The sequence below is a fragment of the Nerophis ophidion genome, linkage group LG23 (assembly GCF_033978795.1).
Source record: "Nerophis ophidion isolate RoL-2023_Sa linkage group LG23, RoL_Noph_v1.0, whole genome shotgun sequence".
NCBI classification, from domain to species: domain Eukaryota; kingdom Metazoa; phylum Chordata; class Actinopteri; order Syngnathiformes; family Syngnathidae; genus Nerophis; species Nerophis ophidion.
This window is the reverse complement of record NC_084633.1, coordinates 32,391,949-32,410,482: the sequence shown is the minus strand read 5'-3', so window position 1 is coordinate 32,410,482 and position 18,534 is coordinate 32,391,949. Positions and strand designations below refer to the sequence as shown.

At 44.8% G+C, this 18,534-nt stretch overlaps 1 protein-coding gene and 1 long non-coding RNA gene across 2 annotated transcripts in view; one reads left to right on the top strand and one right to left on the bottom strand.

Annotated features, from left to right (window-relative positions):
* Positions 1-2,909: 2,909 nt before the first annotated feature.
* On the bottom strand, positions 2,910-17,668 carry col1a1a (collagen, type I, alpha 1a). Its single transcript, XM_061884173.1, has 49 exons — positions 17,412-17,668; positions 15,966-16,157; positions 15,851-15,876; positions 15,613-15,648; positions 15,114-15,206; positions 14,368-14,436; positions 14,243-14,287; positions 13,958-14,011; positions 13,825-13,878; positions 13,689-13,742; positions 13,556-13,609; positions 13,419-13,472; positions 12,992-13,036; positions 12,848-12,901; positions 12,726-12,770; positions 12,590-12,643; positions 12,051-12,149; positions 11,924-11,968; positions 11,748-11,846; positions 11,572-11,625; positions 11,367-11,474; positions 11,067-11,120; positions 10,878-10,976; positions 10,732-10,785; positions 10,548-10,646; positions 10,383-10,436; positions 10,244-10,297; positions 10,051-10,158; positions 9,928-9,972; positions 9,735-9,833; positions 9,543-9,650; positions 9,293-9,454; positions 9,096-9,149; positions 8,902-9,009; positions 8,765-8,818; positions 8,643-8,696; positions 8,390-8,551; positions 8,163-8,270; positions 7,854-7,961; positions 7,724-7,777; positions 7,086-7,193; positions 6,947-7,000; positions 6,769-6,876; positions 6,640-6,693; positions 6,449-6,556; positions 6,096-6,372; positions 5,809-5,999; positions 5,497-5,739; positions 2,910-3,620 (listed from the first exon to the last, which is right to left on the bottom strand). Exons 1-49 carry the CDS (start codon positions 17,491-17,493, stop codon positions 3,474-3,476), a joined length of 4,344 nt encoding a protein of 1,447 aa, XP_061740157.1. The 5' UTR covers positions 17,494-17,668; the 3' UTR covers positions 2,910-3,473.
* Positions 16,222-18,534, top strand: part of LOC133541088 (uncharacterized) — a 131,231-nt gene continuing 128,918 nt past the window's right edge. The window contains exons 1-2 of the long non-coding RNA XR_009803790.1: positions 16,222-16,300; positions 16,852-16,956. This is a non-coding gene — a long non-coding RNA (uncharacterized LOC133541088). The remainder of the gene's footprint in view (positions 16,301-16,851; positions 16,957-18,534) is intronic.

Genomic DNA, 18,534 nt, shown 5'->3' with positions numbered 1-18,534 from the left:
TTATTCAAGCCCCACACAATTTTGGTGTTTTAGCAAGTTGGACATTTATTCCGTATTTTGTTTATAGTCATATCAAATAAAGATGTGTCAAAGAGACAAATGCAACTTGAATTGTAACACTGTATTTTACAAAATACCAAAAAAGGATATTTTTCTTAATATCTCATTGTCAAAATGATTCAACCCCCTAGTTACATGCATCTTTAGTACTTAGTAGAACACCCTTTGGCAGTAATGACATCCTTCAAACGTGATACATAACCGGACACAAGCTTCTTGCAACCATCTACGGGTATTTTAGCCCATTCCTCTTGGGCAAAGGCCTCCAGTTCATTCATATTCTTGGGCTTGCGTGCTGCAACTGCCTTCTTCAAGTCCTACCACAGGTTTTCTATAGGATTTAGGTCAGGCGACTGTGAAGGCCACTCCAGAGTCTTCCAGTGCAACCACTCTGATGTTGATTTGGAGGTATGCTTGGGATCGTTGTCCTGTTGGAAGGTCCAACGTCTCCCAAGCCTCAGCTTTGTCACTGACTTCATGACATTTGCAGCCAATATATCCGGGTAGGAAATAGAATTTATAATGCCTTGAACGCGCTGGAGATTCCCGGTACCTGAGGCAGAGAAACAGCCCCAGAGCATGATTGACCCCCCACCATGCTTAACAGTAGGGAAGGTGTTCTTTTCTTTGTAAGCTTCATTTTTTCTCCTCCAGACATAACGTTGATTCATAGGCCCAAAGAGTTCCAGTTTTGTCTCATCACTCCATAGAACAGTTTCCCAAAACCTTTGGGGTTTGTCCAGATGATTTTTGGCATACTGGAGTCTATTTTTCTTGCCCCTGGTAGTCAGAAGTGGGGTGCGCCTGGGAGTTCTGGTATGGAGGCCTTCATCTCGTAGTGCACGCCTTATTGTCTGGGACGAAACCTGCGTTCCCCCCTCTGCAATGTCTTGTTGTAGTTCCTCAGCTGTTACCCGGGGGTTTTTCACCACTGTACGCTTCAAGTACCTGACAGCATTTGCACACAGCATCCTCTTTCTACCACGCCCAGGTAGTGTTTCCACTGTGCCTTTAGCTTTAAACTTGCGAATTATGCTCCCAAATGTGTCTCTTGGAATGTGTAATGTCTTTGCTATTTTCTTATATCCATATCCTTTCTTATGAAGAGAAATTACCTCCTCTCTTGACTTCTTTGACCACTCCCTGGACTTCACCATGTTGCAAATACACCATTGACCATCTACAAGAAGCTGAGCGTCACAGTCTTTTTCAATCAGTTTAATTGTTGCTCGTTATGGTTCTAATCACATCTACAGGTGTTTTCAACACCTGATTGAAAAGACCTTATTCAAATTCTGTTTTTAAGAGTTATGATCTTCAAGGGGTTGAATACTTTTGTCAATGAGATATTAGGAAAAATTTCCTTTTTTGGTATTTTGTAAAATACAGTGTTACAATTTAAATTGCATTCGTCTATTTGACACTTTTTTATTTGATATGACTATAAACAAAATACTGAATAAATGTCCAACTTGCTAAAACACCAAAATTGTGTGGGGGTTGAATAATTTTCATCACAACTGTATGTGTGTATATGTGTATGTATATATATATATATATATATATATATATATATATATGTATATATATGCATATATATATATATATATATATATATATATATATATATATATATATACAGGTATTTATCTATAATGTGTGTGTGCGTGCGTGTGTATAGTTATTTTCATGTTAAATTTTAATGTTTTTATTTGAAATCTTTTTAGTTGAAATGTTTTTATACATCAGTGATACACTGAGAAATATTATTTGCCCAATAGAACAGGGCCAGGACAAAAAATTCCACCGGGAAATTGAAGTGTATAAAGAAATTTGGGATTCATATTTTAATACTTATTTTGGCTCAGATCTCTTTTTTTAACTTCCATCCTGAATAAAAAATAGCAAACATGCCTTATTTTTTTATATGCATTTTAGTTATTGATTATTTCAGTTAATTTTAAACACTTAAAAAGATTTTAAAAATAATTTATTTTTGCTAATGACAATATTGTACTGGGAAAGCTGTTTTTTTTTCCTTTTAAATTCTGTAGATGAAAAGTACTTTTAGTTGTGTACAAAAAAAACAAAAAAAACTAATGTCTACCTGAGTGGGCTTTTAAGGTCTGTGAAGTATCAGAAATATAAAATCCTGAATTAATTCACAAACGTTAGCATCAACAGATGCGGGTACGGGTTACTTTTTTTGAGGGATTGCTTTCCCTTTTCCATCTTTCAAATAAGAGAAATATTGGTCAGTCCTGCAAAATCAGTCAGTGAGATTCATTGTTCGACCACTTAACATGCTTTATTCCAGCATTCAAATAATTAAAAACATCTCAAATTATTTTACATATACAAAACAGGTACACATCTGTGTTGCGGTTTTCTCTCTCTCGACTGCAGATGGCTTTCTGCATGTGCATTTCATTTTTTTTTCAGAAACAAAAAAATGACAACAGGTTCGTATAAAAGTTAAGAAGATGAGGAATGACTTTTGGGGGAATTTTAGTTGAAGAACATCAAACCAAAACTGAAAAAGAAAGGAGAGAAAAGATTCTGGACACCAAGAATAAAATCCGGGGTGTCATTTTAGCACCAAAGTCGTGTCACTTTAATAGGAAAGAACATTAGTTGCAACACAAGAATAGCACCTGAGTGCTTTCCCAGCTGCAGGAAAAACATTTTTTCCAACATTTTTTTTTTTGAGGTAGCCATAGGATGTTCTATTAAAAAAACAAGTTTTAAAACCAATGTTTCTCTGCTGGTGGCTTTAATGTGGCTTTCCAAGAACATGAGGAATGAACAAGAGAGATGACAGCGAAAACATTTAAAGACAAACATGGCTGTCAGTTTCACCGTTTATTCATCAACACCTGAAATGTGGTACAAAGCAATCGGGTTCTGTCTGTCGGGACTGTCCTGTCATTCCTCTCACGGCACGGGGGTGTATAAAAATACAAAAGTCACCTGTGTGTTTCTGTAAACTCCAGAGAGGCCTGGATTGGTTGAAGAAGGGGGCGGAGTCAATTTCTTTTCTTTTTTTTACAGAATCATATATTATTTTCTTGTTGCCAGTGAAACAAAATGTCTTTTCAGCGGGATCCTGGGTGTTGTTGATGATAAAAAAAAAAGGAGACAAAAAACAACAAAAAAAGAGTCAAACAAAAAGTAGTGGTCCTAAACGCGATGGCGCGGACGTTGCCGCATCGCCGCCATCTTTGTTGAAGTGCAGGTTTTGAGGCGTCGTGGACCATGGCAGGGGGGATGGTGGGTAGTGGGAGGGGGCCAGATCAGAAAAAATGTTTGGGGTGGCTGTTTCTTTTTTTAAGGAGAGGATTGGTTGCTAGAAAAAAAAAAATAAAACGCAGACACTCACGCACCACAACATGTTCAAGTCCAGATTTCTCTTTTTACAAGAAGCAGACGGGTCCGACTTCAAGGCCAAACTCTTGGTCTGGAGCACCAACATCCATAGGAGCGATGTCAATGATGGGCAGGCGAGATGTTTTCGATGTCTTGTATTCGATGATTGTCTTGCCCCATGTGCCGGTGTGTGACTGCAACAAAACGCCACAAATAGTCAGGATGCGCTTCAAAAGTCACGTCGTCGTTGGCCGTTACGAATTGTGCACAATTCCGCTTTTTTTAATAGTCATTTAGGTCAAGAGATTTGATGGCGCTATCTACAGAGGGCGCTGTCTCAAGTTATTTCACTCAGCATATTCCAGCAGGGAGAAGCTTTTGAGAAGACTTGATGTTGTGGAACTTGCATGTTTTGCAAGCGCAAAAAAATTTATTGTAAGCTTGGGATTTGAATCGCGTTACATAACTGGGAGACACATAATATTACATTAAGTTAAAGTTAAAGTACCACTGATAGTCACACACACACTAGGTGTGGCGAAATTATTCTCTGCATTTGACCCATCACCCTTGATAACCCCCTGGGAGGTGAGGGGAGCAGTGAGCAGCAGCAGTGGCCGCGCCCGGGAATCATTTTTTGGTGATTTAACCCCCAATTCCAACCCTTGATGCTGAGTCCCAAGCCGGGAGGCAATGGTTCCCATTTTTATATTATGGCTAAGTTCTCCGAGGACTTTCGGAAGGCATCTACTTTTTTAAACTTCATTGACAATTCACATTTCCTGATGGTGCCTGACAAAACTTTTACGCAATATTTATTCCTTAGCAAATGCATGAGAACGCCCGTCATTCAGAGAAAATTTATCCCCATACGTAATATTTTAACAACTGGCAATAGTGACGTCAATAACTAGATAGACATTTTAAGTTTTTTTGGTCTGAAAATGTTTGATGATTATGTCCCGTTCTAATACTTCTTTAGCACTGTAAGGCAACATACGCATGCTACATGAAGCTAACTTTTTCCTGCTTTTTTTTTTTTTTTTGCCTTCTATGCGGGCGGGGGAAAAAAACAAGCGCATAATCAACTTCATAGCATTTACAGTTATCCCAGCTGCTCACACAACACAAAATGTAGAGCATTCTAGTCGAGTATGAATGTAGCCATTGTACTACTAGAGCAGGGGTCGGGAACCTTTTTGGCGGAGAGAGCCATGAAAGCCAAATATTTTAAAATGTATTTCCGTGAGAGCCATATCATATTTTTTAACACTGAATACAACTAAATGCGTGTATTTGTAAGTAAGATCAAAATTTTTACAGTATAATAAGTCTCTTCTTCATTTTAATAACATTGTTATTCTGAAGCTAACCAATAATAAATAAAATACTTCTTAATGCGACTTCTTGAAATTTTGGGGTAGAAAACGGATGGATGTATTAAAATGCATTAGAAAGTTTTATATTTTCAACACTTTAACACGTACCATGAATTGATTTACATGGACCCCGACTTAAACAAGTTGAAAAACCTATTCGGGTGTTACCGTTTAGTGGTCAATTGTACGGAATATGTACTGTACTGTGCAATCTACTAATAAAAGTTTCAATCAATTAATCAATCAATCAAAACTGTGATTACAAGCGGAATTATTCATTATCGTGTTAAGCAATGTCAGCTAAGGTTTATCTGAGAGCCAGATGCAGTCATCAAAAGAGCCACATCTGGCTCGAGACCCAGAGGTTCCCTACCCCTGTGCTAGACTGTAGACTAAACAGGGCACTGATCATTGTGTACATGGAACCTACTATGAAAATGTTTAGAAAAAAGCTATTTTGGAGAGAAATTCCAGCTCCAAACTTCCATATTACATTAGTATTCGTGCTTAGCTAGGCACTCAGAATGCTAAGTGTCAGCATGGCAGTGCTGCAGTAGACACAGTAAAGAGCTCATTGACCCGTTTTCCTTGCGCAGCCTGACTTTTACCACAAAAGCTAAAATGGGGATTTTTGGTGTCGATTTAATGTTCCGTCGCCCAATGAAAGGTCTACAAACGTAAGTGTCCTCACCGTGCAGCCGTCCTCGAGGACACTGTAGGTGAAACGGCTGTTGCCCTCAGCTCTGATCTCGATCTCGTTGGAGCCCTGGAGGATGACAGCCTTCTTCAGGTTGCCGGTGGCAGCATCCATGTAGGAGATGCTGTTCTTGCAGTGGTAGGTGAGGTTCTGGGAGGCCTCAGTTGACATGAGACGCAGGAAGGTCATCTGGATGTTGACGTCTTCTGGCATGGAGCCCTCGCTGCCGTACTCGAACTGTGTGGGGAGAGGTTAGCAGTGGTTGCAGAGGAGGAGACCACTCAAGGGATTGTTGGGTTGGGTTACCTGGAAGCCCTCGTTCATTGCCTCGCCGAACCAGACGTGCTTCTTCTCCTTGATGTTCTTGCTGATGTACCAGTTCTTCTTGGCAACCTCGCGCTGAGTGGGGGCCACGCAGGTCTCTCCGGTCTCCATGTTACAGTAGACCTTGATGGCATCTTGGTTGCAGCCCTGGTCAGGGTCAATCCAGTACTCTCCTGAGGATGGAGTGGCACAAGGAGTCAGAAACCCATGTCACCTAGCTTAATCTCCTGACCCTCAGCACCACCCTTTTCCATTTGACAAAGACTCACCGCTCTTCCAGTCTGGGTGGCACATCTTGAGGTCGCGGCAAGTTCTGGCGGGGTTCTTGCGAGTTCCGTCGGGGCTGCGGATCTGCTCAATCTGCTGGCTCAGAGTCTTCAGGGTGCCGTCCACCTCCAGGTCGCGGTCACGCAGAACATTAGCATCGTCGCGGTAATGACGGAAGGGATCGGGACCTTTCTCCTGAGGCTGAGCAATGAAGCCAAGGTCAAATCCACCACCAGGGGCGCCGGGTGCGCCGGGAGGTCCGGGAGGTCCAGGAGGACCCTAAAGGAGAACAGAAATGTGTCGTTAAAACTATCTTTGTGGTGGCATTTAGATTAAGAATTAAAGTGAGCCTTACAACAGGTCCCATTTCTCCAGAGCGTCCACGCGGTCCGGAAGGTCCACTGGGACCAGGAAGGCCAGTCATACCATCCTTACCAGGAGAACCGGCAGCTCCAGAAGGTCCCTATGGAGAGCAAGAAAGAAGTTCCTTAAATTGTCTGAAGGAAAAAATAATCTGGCAAAAATGAACAAGACCAGTTAACTCACTCTAGGTCCAGCAGCTCCAGAAACACCAGCAGGTCCTTGCTCACCATGAGCACCCTACGGGTGAGCAAAGAAAAGAGAAGTTAGGAGCCGAAGGTGTGTTTTGAAATCTATGAGTGCTGAGTGACATACGGAGGGTCCAGGAGCTCCCTGCATGCCAGTGAATCCTCTGTGTCCCTTCAAGCCTCTCTCACCAGCCTCTCCACTCTCTCCCTTGTCTCCACGAACTCCATGTGCTCCCTAATAGAAGATGAAATGAATCACCTGTTCTCTGTTGGGCTTAATAGCTGGTGCTTGTCATGTTACTTACAGCAGGGCCACGAGGGCCAGCAGGGCCAGCGGGGCCAGCAGGGCCAGCAGGTCCCTGAAACCACCCCCAGAAGAGTCATGAACACTGCAGGACGGTGATGCACTCACGACAAAAGACCAGTGCACTTCTTTTCACTTACAGTGTCTCCGCGGTCGCCATTCTTTCCAGCAGGTCCGACGGGTCCAGGGGCACCAGGAGGTCCGGGTGCACCAGGAGCTCCAGCAGGGCCAGACTCTCCACGGTCTCCCTAAATTGTTTCACAAGATCATCTCATTTAGTCGATACGATTGTTTTTGACACCAAAGTGAGGGGATAAGTGTGTTTTTGAAAATAGTTTGTGTTCTGACTGGTGATTTGATAAGGAACGTAAGGAAACGAGAAGGCAAAATGGCTCTTCTGATAGTAACGGTTGCAGATTCCTGTTCTGTAATGTTTGTCTTGTATGGACTCAGGCTGAGTTACCAGTTGACTTAGGCTCAGTTACTAGATGATCGTGAAATAGAGACTTTTACTGCATTTTGAGATTGGGTCCACTGAGAGGAAACTATGTGAACCACTTCCTTAAGTTGCACAAGGTGGCATGAAACATGAATAGCATCAGTCAGGCTCATTCCAGTGCGGTCCACAGAACTATCTGACTGATATTTGTTTCATTTACATCAGGGAACACGTTTGTACAATACATAATATCTGAAAAGGAGTAGGAAGAAGCATAGATGTAATCCCTATCTCCATAAATTAACTTGCTTGTACTGTAGTGTTGTCTACTCGACTCACCTTGGGTCCGGCAGGTCCATCACGGCCAACGGATCCCTCGCTACCAGGGGATCCCTAAAACAAACACACATTGGATTAGTTACAGGACTGACCTACACACGCAAGGAGGGTTATTGGATAATCGTTTTACCTCGCGTCCTGTCTCTCCAGAGGGTCCAGCCAGTCCGGTTGGTCCCCTGGGTCCAGGAGGTCCGCGCTCGCCAGAGGGGCCAGGGGCTCCCTGCTTTCCGGGCTCTCCCTGTAGATGTGACACGGCATGGGTGCATTTGGTTACACGTTGTGCACTACATCTACTATGTGTGTTGTATCACATAGATCTTTCTTGTGACCCACTCCAAAAGCACTACAAATTGGAGCTGGACTCAAGTGTGTTGGTTGCTGTCATTTAAGCGTGTTTAACTATGGTTTTAAACATCAAGTAGAACTACAATGAGCTTACAGAAAGTCCAGGCTGGCCAGGGAATCCTCGCTCTCCTCTTTGTCCAGACAGACCAACAATACCACGCTGTCCACTAATACCCTGAGGTCCAGGAATTCCAGCGCTGCCCTGCAGGGTATTACAAGAAAAAAGTATTAAGACATACAGGTGTTGCATTCAAGAATCTACTCAAATCTAGAAAAGAACCTCGTCGCAGAAGTATTTTTGTGATGCAGGTTTCAACTTACGGGAGCACCGTCGGCACCGGGGCTACCCTTCTCTCCAGAAGGTCCTGGGGGTCCTTGAGGTCCCACCTCACCGTGGCGACCAGCAGGTCCAGTGTCACCACGGTTTCCTTTGGCTCCTTCCTTTCCACCGGGTCCAGAAGCGCCAGGGGGTCCAGCGTGGCCCTGTTCCGTGCATGGATCGGATACAATTAAGCTTACAGCCCAGTAGAAAGCTTAATGTCTTATTAAAGTGCTGTCATTCATTATAACTTACAGAGGGGCCGGGTGGTCCAACTCTGCCGACAGCACCAGGGAAACCAATAACACCCTTGAGAAGCAGACAAAGGGTTCATTAGTTAAATTTGATGCATCAGTAGGAAGAGAGTTTTAACTCACAGGAGGTCCCGCGGCTCCGCGAGCTCCCTTGGGGCCAGTGTTTCCAACGGGACCCTAAATGAACACAGAACAGAGTCAGAAGGCATAGTAACGCTAATAACTTACAAATATTGTATAGAAGGGGATTTTCTACAAACTTGGGGTCCGGGGGCACCAGTGGGTCCAGCAGCGCCAGGAGGACCAGCATCTCCCTTAGCACCATTGTTACCAGCCTCTCCCTTTGCACCAGCCAGTCCATCAGCACCCTAAATGGTGGTCAAGAGGAAAATGTAAGTTATTTTTGTTTTAGTTTAAAAGGAAAAGAGTCTGCTAGAAAGCCAGTGTAACTTACAGGAGGTCCAGCAAATCCAGCAGGTCCGGGTGCTCCAGCCTCTCCACGCTCACCCTACGGAAGAGGACAAGATTATAACATGTGAAGATAATGACTAAGGTGCCCTCAACTGAAGCTACTTTTGCTCCTGGACGGACTGAGGAGACCTATGGAATGATGTCAGGGTGACAGTTGGCCCTTTTCTTTTCATAACTCACAGGGGCTCCACGAGCTCCAGCAGGTCCAGCAGGTCCACTGGGGCCGGACTCTCCCTTGTCTCCAGTAGCTCCGGCGGGTCCGGGAAGTCCAATGGGACCGCTCATACCACGAGGACCATCCTTGCCAGGTGCTCCATCAGTTCCCTTAGCTCCTTGTTCACCCTGGATAAGTAAGAGAGGATAATGCATGAGATTAAAAAGCAATGGGAGTTCTTTGCAGGTCCAATATAGCGCTAGTGCCACAACTCACTCTGTCTCCTCTCAGTCCTGGAAGACCACCGGCACCACGCTCACCGGGCATTCCCTGCAGTCCAGGAGGTCCCTGAGCTCCGGGTGTACCGGGTGCTCCAGCATCTCCCTGAAGAAGAAGAAGGAAAGTATTACAATGAAGAATTTTTCAGAAGCAGAGTCAGAACCATGTTTCACTTTCTGCCAAGATTACCTTAGCTCCCTCGCTTCCAGCACTTCCGGGGGATCCACGGGCACCAGCAGGTCCAATGGCACCAGGGGCACCACGCTCACCGGGGAATCCTCTGTCACCCTGAGGACAGCAGAGCGTTATTGGACTTGAGCGTAACCAGAATCCAAGTCATTATAGTCTATTATTTAATGTAAATATATGAGGATAGACTTACTCTTGAACCAGCAGGTCCTGGGGCTCCAGCCTCTCCGGGAACACCCTACATTACAGAACAAAAAGAAGAAGTCGATAAACTCTTCCAAGAAGTAAGCTCACTCGAGCTAAATTCAGTCAGTACCTGCTCTCCGGATTTGCCAGTCTCGCCAATAGCACCTTGGGGTCCTGGAAGTCCCTGGAATCCACCAGGTCCAGCTGGTCCTGTCTCGCCTCTCTCACCAGCTGGTCCCTAAGGAAGAGCAAAAGAAGAACCTTAGGAATCAATAAAGAACAATCCGGTTGGGAGTTTGTTGGTAATGCCTGCGTCTACTCACAGCAGGTCCAGTAGCTCCCTGAGCACCAACGTCACCGTCCTTACCAGGAGCACCCTAAATAGAAAAATATGTTGCAGTCTGAATGTCCAGCATTCACATTGGACAAGAACATGGCAGCTTCACAGAGTGGAACACTCACAACAGGCCCGGTAGGTCCCATCACTCCACGCTCACCGGGCTTTCCACCATCACCCTAAAGTCCAAGAAACAAACAAACTTCATCACCAAAGTGATCTCGACCATGATCTAAATACGAGTAGAAACTCATCAAATCTAATTCACAGCTTGAGGACTTAGTACTTACAGCAGCTCCCTTGGGTCCTGGGAATCCCATGACTCCGGGCTGGCCTCTGGCTCCAACGGCGCCAGGAGGTCCGGGGCGGCCATCTTGTCCAGGGGCTCCCTGGTAAAGTGGACGAAGTTAACTTAATTTAGCGTTTAAAGAAGGAATATCAACTAAACGTCCTGGCTTGATGATGAGAACTTACATTAGGTCCCATCTTGCCATCAGGTCCAGGGCTGCCTGGGCTGCCAGTCATACCCTAAAAGGTCAAAACAAAGGCCAAAATGTTTAGAGCGAGACATTGAAGAAATCATGTTCGGTAATAAAAAACCGCTGGCAGGAGAGCCTCACCTTAGCTCCAGACAAACCAGGCTCACCAGGGCGGCCGTTCTCTCCATTGTTTCCTTTAGCTCCAGCAACACCTGGGGAACCACGCTCGCCAGTGGCACCCTGTGATTGATTGTCAGGAAGAAATTACTTCAACAGGAAAATACAAGTGGAATGGATGATGTAAAGTTGATGCATATGTGCTGTACTCACTTTGGGTCCAGCGGCACCATCAGCACCAGGGAAACCACGACCACCAGTACCACCCTGCAAAAGGAGTCAAATATTAAGTTGTTGTAAAGGATGTTTCGTATGACTGGAAGCAAAGATCCATAATCGACTTCAGGGAACGCGACCACTAAAATGAGATTGCATGGCTTGGTTCTTGCAGTCGCAACCAAATTGCCTGTAGGGGGCACTAGCATGTTTGCCTATTATTTGATATTGCTTATGTTTTATCAAATTAAAATAGTCAATCTTGAAGCTGGAGATTCATTAAACTATAAGGCTTACACGCTCGCCAGGAACTCCACGGGCTCCAACGGGACCGGGCTCTCCTCTGGCTCCTCTCTTGCCCTCCTCACCAGAAGGTCCGGGAGGTCCCTGAACTCCTGGGGCACCCTGTAGAATGACATATTCACATACAATATAAGTTACGGAAGGCATTATGAATATATATTTGAAAAAAATAATGTTCTTTTATGAGACACAAACTTACAGCCTCTCCCTTGGCACCAGGCTCTCCCTTGGATCCAGGGGCACCAGACTCGCCCTTGGAGAAAGATACAAGCAAATGTCAATAAAGATGCCAGAATATGCATGGTAAGTTATCTAGACATTTTTACTATACCAATTTCTCGGGATCATAATGGCTTTTATAAGGGCTTTACTCACAGTGTTACCCTTGGGTCCTGCAGCACCAGCAGCACCGTGAGCTCCTGGGGGTCCACGGGGTCCGGGGAATCCGAGAGAGCCAGCAACTCCAGCAGCACCCTGCAGATGGCAGCACGTGTCATTTTGCTGTCAGATCCGATGAGGGGGTTAGGCCTAGTCGGGGATGGTCTACTCACAGGGGCTCCCTTAGGTCCAGCAGCTCCATCACTTCCAGGGTTACCCTGAAAAATAAAAAAAAGGGAAGTTATTATCTTGAACCATTAGACTCAAGTCCAAATCAATCACAGAAGGGTTTGCACTTACAGCAGGTCCAGCAGCACCGGCAGGTCCGGGGTTACCGGGCTCACCACGGGCTCCAGCGGGGCCCTCGGCTCCACGAGATCCCTGAGGTCCGACCTCACCCTGAGAATAGAGTTAAATGAGTAAAATATTCTCAGAAAATCTATGTATGTACAGTATGTCGTGACCAAATCTGACTTTTATCAGTAAGTATTGAAATGTTCGATAATGCTCATGTCATTGGTAGTTGATGCATATTGGGTAGTTGCTAAACACATGCAAATTTTACTTTAGGATGTGAAAATAATGAAACATTTTTTGGGGGGAAATTAGGCCAGACAATTCATCTGAGCTGATCATGAATACCATATCAATTGATATTGGGTAGTTGCTAAACACATGCAAATGTTACTTTAGGATGTGAAAATAATGAAAACAATTTTTTTTTTTTCAAATTAGGCCAGACAATTCATCTGAGCTGATCATGAATACCATATCAAACCAATCAAGATGTTTCTTATTGGGCCAGAGGAGAATGAACGCATGTAAAGACGGTCTTGTACCTTGGCTCCAGGGCCACCGGGGAATCCAGGAGGTCCAGCGGGGCCGGTAGGACCCTGAAAAGGATCAATACATGTAACATATTCAGACAAAAGTGCCAAACTAACCTTTCTAAATGAGCCTATGCTGCCGACTTACGGGAGGTCCAGCAGCACCAGCGGCACCATCGTTACCACGAGCTCCCTGCAGCAGGACAACCACCATTATCTCCCAAGTCACCAATGACTCGAACAATCAAGCTAAAAGGTGAGTGAACTCACAGCAGCCCCAGCAGCGCCACTGCGGCCTCTCTCGCCGGGCAAACCACGAGGTCCCTTAAAGGCGAGAAAATAAGGGTTTAATGAACAAAACATGGCATCGCTTCTGTGGAGAATACAAGACTTTGCATGGCTTGGTTTACTCACCATAGCTCCGGGGGTTCCGTTTTCACCAGCGGCACCAGTCTCTCCCTAAACATCCACATCTAACATTAATGATCATTTTTTTAAAGTAATTTTTTCCCTATTTCACCAAAACTTTCAAGCTTTTCCTTGATTATTTTATGGCATAACCGCCTGAGAACCAGCGTCCACAGTTTTGTGTTTTGCAAAGCCGCTGGCTCTTAGGAGGATGAAGCATGCGCAACCTAGTCTTATCTAAATGGTTAGGAAAGCAATGATAGTAAATACAAAATATTTTATCGATAATTTACTATTATGATGACTATAAACAGTGTTCACAATGAATTGAAATACAGAAAATGCTTCAATGTAGGTTTATGGGGATGTTTTACTTGTCCATTTTGCAAGAAAACGGTATTGGTTTTGTAAGAAAAAGCTACAAATAAGTTACCTTGGGTCCAGCGGGGCCGCTGTCTCCCTTGGCACCATCCAGACCGCTGAATCCCTGCGGAAAAGCAAAGATTGACGTATGACATCATACTTTATCCGTGGTCGCCATTTTGCAGAATTCTTTTAGTCCAGACTCACTCTGTGTCCCTTGATTCCGGGCAGACCTGGAGTTCCGGGGAAACCACGAGCTCCCTGATGTGTACAGACAAGGGGAAAGGGATGTTGATAGTGTGTTTACGATATAATTTTTGCAGGCGCCATGGCGACTCACCTGAGCGCCGGGAGGTCCACGCTCGCCAGAACGACCTGGTTTGCCAGATTCACCCTAATACCAGGAAGAAGAAGAAGATCAGGAGGTGTGTGATGAAAGCGTCACCTGCGAGGTGAGTAAGAATTGATTGACTTACATCCTCGCCGTTCTTTCCAGATGGGCCGGCGGGGCCGCGGGGTCCCATGGGGCCCTGTAGATACGAAGCACATATAAAAAGTCAAGAGTTGCATCAAGTAAAAACTAGTGATGTATGCATTTGTAGTACTCACAGAAGCTCCAGCTTCTCCAGACTCACCGGGGGGACCAGTGAATCCCTGAGGGCCCTAAGCAGAGGACACAAAAACACAGTCAATACCGCTTTTTGGAAGACATGTCACATCAACAATTCACTTCCTGGTTCTGTATTAAATGCAATATATAGCCGGACTTCAAGTAAACACGCAGATCCAATCGGTCTCCTAGTTCCTCACAGGCAGGATTGCATATTTTCACAATTTCTACCGAGGATAGTCACAGGATAAAGCCTCAAACTGAAGAAGAAGTGGTGTTCTTACACTAGCACCGGCAGGTCCAGGGGCTCCACGGGGTCCCATTGGGCCCTGCAAATGAGGGCGGCAGAGGTGTTAGAGTCCGCGTGACCTGCGGATTTGAATAGGAATCTTAGGAAAACGTTGCGTACCATGGGTCCGGGAACGGGCAGGGCGGGAGATTTGTCGGAATAGCCACCAGACATCTGAGGGGAGAAGTTCTGCAAAAAAAAGGAGACATATGCAGGAATTAATATTTATAATCACTGTCGTGGCATTCCAATATTTCGCAGATCTATTAATAATCCATCCTTAACTCCTAATGACACATAAAACATTCAAAAATGTGTAGGGGGGCACTACTGACAGTACTACAACATGCAGCTTCACATAAGCATTGCATAATAATAGCATAGTCAGCATACAGATATGTGTGTGTATATCTTTTACACATCAGACTGTCAAACCTTATGAAGCACGATTAAATTATATTTATCCATTTTCCATTTTCTACCGCTTGTCCCTTACGGGGTCGCGGGGGGCGCTGGCGCCTATCTCAGCTACAATCGGGCGGAAGGCAGGGTACACCCTGGACAAGTCGCCACCTCATCGCAGTAAATTATATTTACCAAATGCAAATTAAATATAGGTACAGTCACTAAGTTATCTGTTATGCATGGAATCAAGAATGATGTCAGCTGATTGAAGTCAATTATTTTTTTTTGTTGTCACTTATACATATTCATAATCTCCCCTAGCAACAAGATAAATACCCCAAAGTATCCATTGTGCCGTGATCGTGTGTCAAGTGTACATAGAATACAGCAATATACAAATGATGTCAACACACACAAAACAAAAATATCCCCCCTGAAAAAAACTTAGAAAAAGTACTTACTCCACCGAGGCCGGGGGGTCCAGGGGGGCCGGGAGGTCCGGGCAGACCAGGCTGGCCGGGGACACCATCGTTACCAGCGGGACCAGCAGGACCCTGCAGGGGGGGAAGGAAGATAACATTCAGTCATGACATTGAGCCAGCCGGGGGTCATGTGACTAACCAGGAAGCAGATATAAACAGGAAGTAGAGTAAAAACTCAAGTCAGCACAACCAAAATGATAAATAAAGTCATTTAGCTGTAATGCCATCCATCCATCCATTTTCTACCGCTTATTCCCTTTTGGGGTAGCTGTAATGCAAATATTCTAAATTGAGTATCAATAGCAAAGATGGCAAGAAATTGGCCATAATGTTTTCCTTTCAACCTCAATTAAACAAGATCAGATACACAAACACATAAAGGCCATTAGTATGTATCCAGGTATATTTTCACCTACATTTGTTTTCCTTTCAAAAAAAAAAGTGTAAAAGACCCCCCAAGAAAAGAGAGCACACTCACCCTCTCTCCCTTAGGTCCACGTTCTCCCTTGGGTCCCTTTCAGGGAAAAACAGCATTTGATTAAAGATGTGTACCATGTTAATTGACATATCTGCCATTTTGTCACTGGTTGATAAACAACTCAATGGATATTTGTTTTAGTCATACCAATAAGTCAACATTTTTCTGATATTAACTGCAGTTTTTCATGAATATCAAAATATCACATTATTATTATTATATGAATAAAGGAATTTACCTCAACTTGAGATTGACCCTGGTAGCCTGCAGTCAGATAGAGAAACAGTATGGTGTGAAATGAATATGTTTATATTTTAATAATATTACAGATCTTCCATATAGGGTCTGCGTACCGTCGTCGGGGCAGATGGGGCAGCACTCGTCATGGGGGATGACGGGGTTGGGGCAGTCGGCCGTGTCCTCGCAGATGACCTCATCGCACATCACCGTGCCGCTGTCGCACACGCAGATCTGGCATGGCTCGGGTTTCCATACGTCACGGTCCGCAAACACCTGGCCGTCAAGGGTGCAACTGCCACCCGTGCCTGAGGGGGGCGACAGAGACACATGAGGTAAGTCACGCGCGCTGCAAATGAGCGCGAACAAGAAAAAAAAAAAAAAGAAAAAAAAAACCCGGAAGTAAGCTCGAACCGAAACACCGTATATTCGTCTCGTCTTGTGGCTGAAAGTAAGTTATATCTTTACCAATTCATGCCAATATAGCATTTTTATGATTACATGTATATTGATAGGACTGAAATGTAAAGTAAAAGAGAGTTATTTAAAAGCAGGATAAATACATGTTTGAACCCACTTCTTAACTTTTTAATGCGTCACGTTTTGCTTAATTGCTGATGCTCCTTTTGAGAATTTTAAGCACGATAAAGCGGATAAGGAATGCCTAAGAGCTGACCTCACAGACTTTGTGGGATTGGCAGCAGCTGGTGGAAAGAAGGCTTCCACATGTGTTTGCAATTAGAGCCACGCTAAAACAGTCGGAGGGGGGCGGGGTTGAAAAGTGGCTTGCAGGTGCAGAGTTCGGCCGCTAGGTGGCACTGCAAGACCACATCTGCTTCTCTAGTTGCACATCTGGAAAAGTGAATATCTGCTCCTTTTGTTCTTGCGTTAAAGGCCCTAACTTTACAGGAAAAAAACTCTATCCCTGCACTGGACAAATGATGACGTGTCCGGCAAATAATACGACACTTGCTCACCTTTCTTATCCCCCCCCCGTTCAAGGTGCCTCCTCACCTGGCCAACTCAACAATGGGCCTGAGGCGTTGTCGAGTTTGCCACATCAATCAAACCTGCAGTAAGGCTGTCTACTGGAATCGGCAGAGGAAGGTAAAGCGTGCCAAAAGGCCCAAGTACCCCTTTTAGGTTGCAAAGTGTTTGCTTAAAAAATGCAAATAAATAGGGGTGGGGGGTTAAATGTTAGCTATCTGCTTAAAAAGATGTGACTTTTGTGAGTCGTTGCATAGAAGCCCTTGGCTAGAAAACCTGCAGCAACTTGCTTTGCATGCATTAGGGTGGGGGTGGGGGGTGCAAGGCGAGGGGCCTTCTTGGGATGCCCCATGCATTACGCAAAGCCTGCCCTCCTTTTCTTCTCTATTTATCTATCTGCTGGAAAGAATGCGGGCATCAAAACCCTTGCTTTTTACTACTGCAAAGGCTGCCCCCACCTTCCTCCCTGTCTAGATTTCAAGCCGCCAACGTCCACGCGAAAAGAATATATCCACTTTCCAAAAGGCTGGTCGAGAAGCTCCGGAAAAGAGTGATGATGAGACGGTGACACTTACGGTCGTCCTCGCCCTGTGCTCTCACCAAGAGCACCGCTGCGCTGAGCAGCAGCGCCAGCCGCAAATCCACAAAGCTGAACATATCTAGATGCCGCTAGACATGTAGACTCTTTGAGGCAAGAGAGGAAAAAAGTTGGGGATGTCTTCTCTTTCTGCTACACTCCACTCATACACGGGTGTTTGGGGTAGGGTCCGCTTGATTCCACAGTCCTCCTGACCCCAGCAGAAAACTCCCTACTGCCTACACTAACTTTCCACCAGGGTTTTTATATGGGAGTCTGTGCTGGGAGGCGCTCGGACTGGAGAGACTGGGACGCACCCTCGTTAGCCCCTCGCTGCCGCTCACGTTCAGGGAAGACAAGAATGGACCCCTCCCTCGGAGGAAGGAAAAAAAAAACAGATGAAAAGAAAGAAAGGACAGAAAAAAAAAAGAAGAGAAGGGCCCTCCTTCCATAATTCCACAGCCGAGAAGGTTGGAGACGAGGAAAAGGGGGGTGAAGAGAAGAAACTTGATCCTGAGGAACATTGGTAGGTTGGAGGAAGCTCTCCTCAAAGAGCAGCAACAGGTTTATTCCAGACTTTATTTCTCCTTCAGATCTACTTCTATTGTCTACTCACTCATTATTGTGTGTATTCCACTTCTGCTTCAAGCAACTTTCTCCACCCTACGGAGCACTCATCTTCCTCTCGACCGTTGCGTATAAAACCCAAGTGCAGGTGGTCAACAAAAGAAAACTGCCTCAAAGAAAGAGGACTTCAGCAAGTGGCATTGTGGGCATTTTTTGATTCACCAGTATTTCTTGGTAGCCACCACTCTGGTATGATGCTCGAACACAACTTAGGACCAAGCTTTTATTGTCATCATAATGCGGCCCTCATTCGTGGTTATGGTTATGACTTATTTGTTTCAGACATGTTTAACATTAAGGAACGACATGTGCTTATATTTGCTCAAGTCAAGTCATCCGAGAAGGTAATGGATAGTTTCCCATGAACAAAACCCTTCATTAAATATGTGAGGGAAGTCACATAGCTGCAAACTAAGGTTAGGGTTAATGGGTGGAATATGAACCTAACTGTCATGTTTGCGTAATTGGCCGCTTGTAAAATGTGAGTAAAAAAA

Coding starts and splice junctions, on each gene's coding strand:
- col1a1a (XM_061884173.1), bottom strand. CDS start 17,493: ATGTTCAGCTTTGTGGATTTGCGGCTGGCGCTGCTGCTCAGCGCAGCG. Junction 9,150..9,292: donor CTGGAGCTCGTGGAGCCCCT/GTGAGTTATGAA, acceptor CCTCTTCCGTAG/GGTGAGCGTGGAGAGGCTGG. Junction 7,001..7,085: donor ATGGCGACCGCGGAGACACT/GTAAGTGAAAAG, acceptor GGGTGGTTTCAG/GGACCTGCTGGCCCTGCTGG.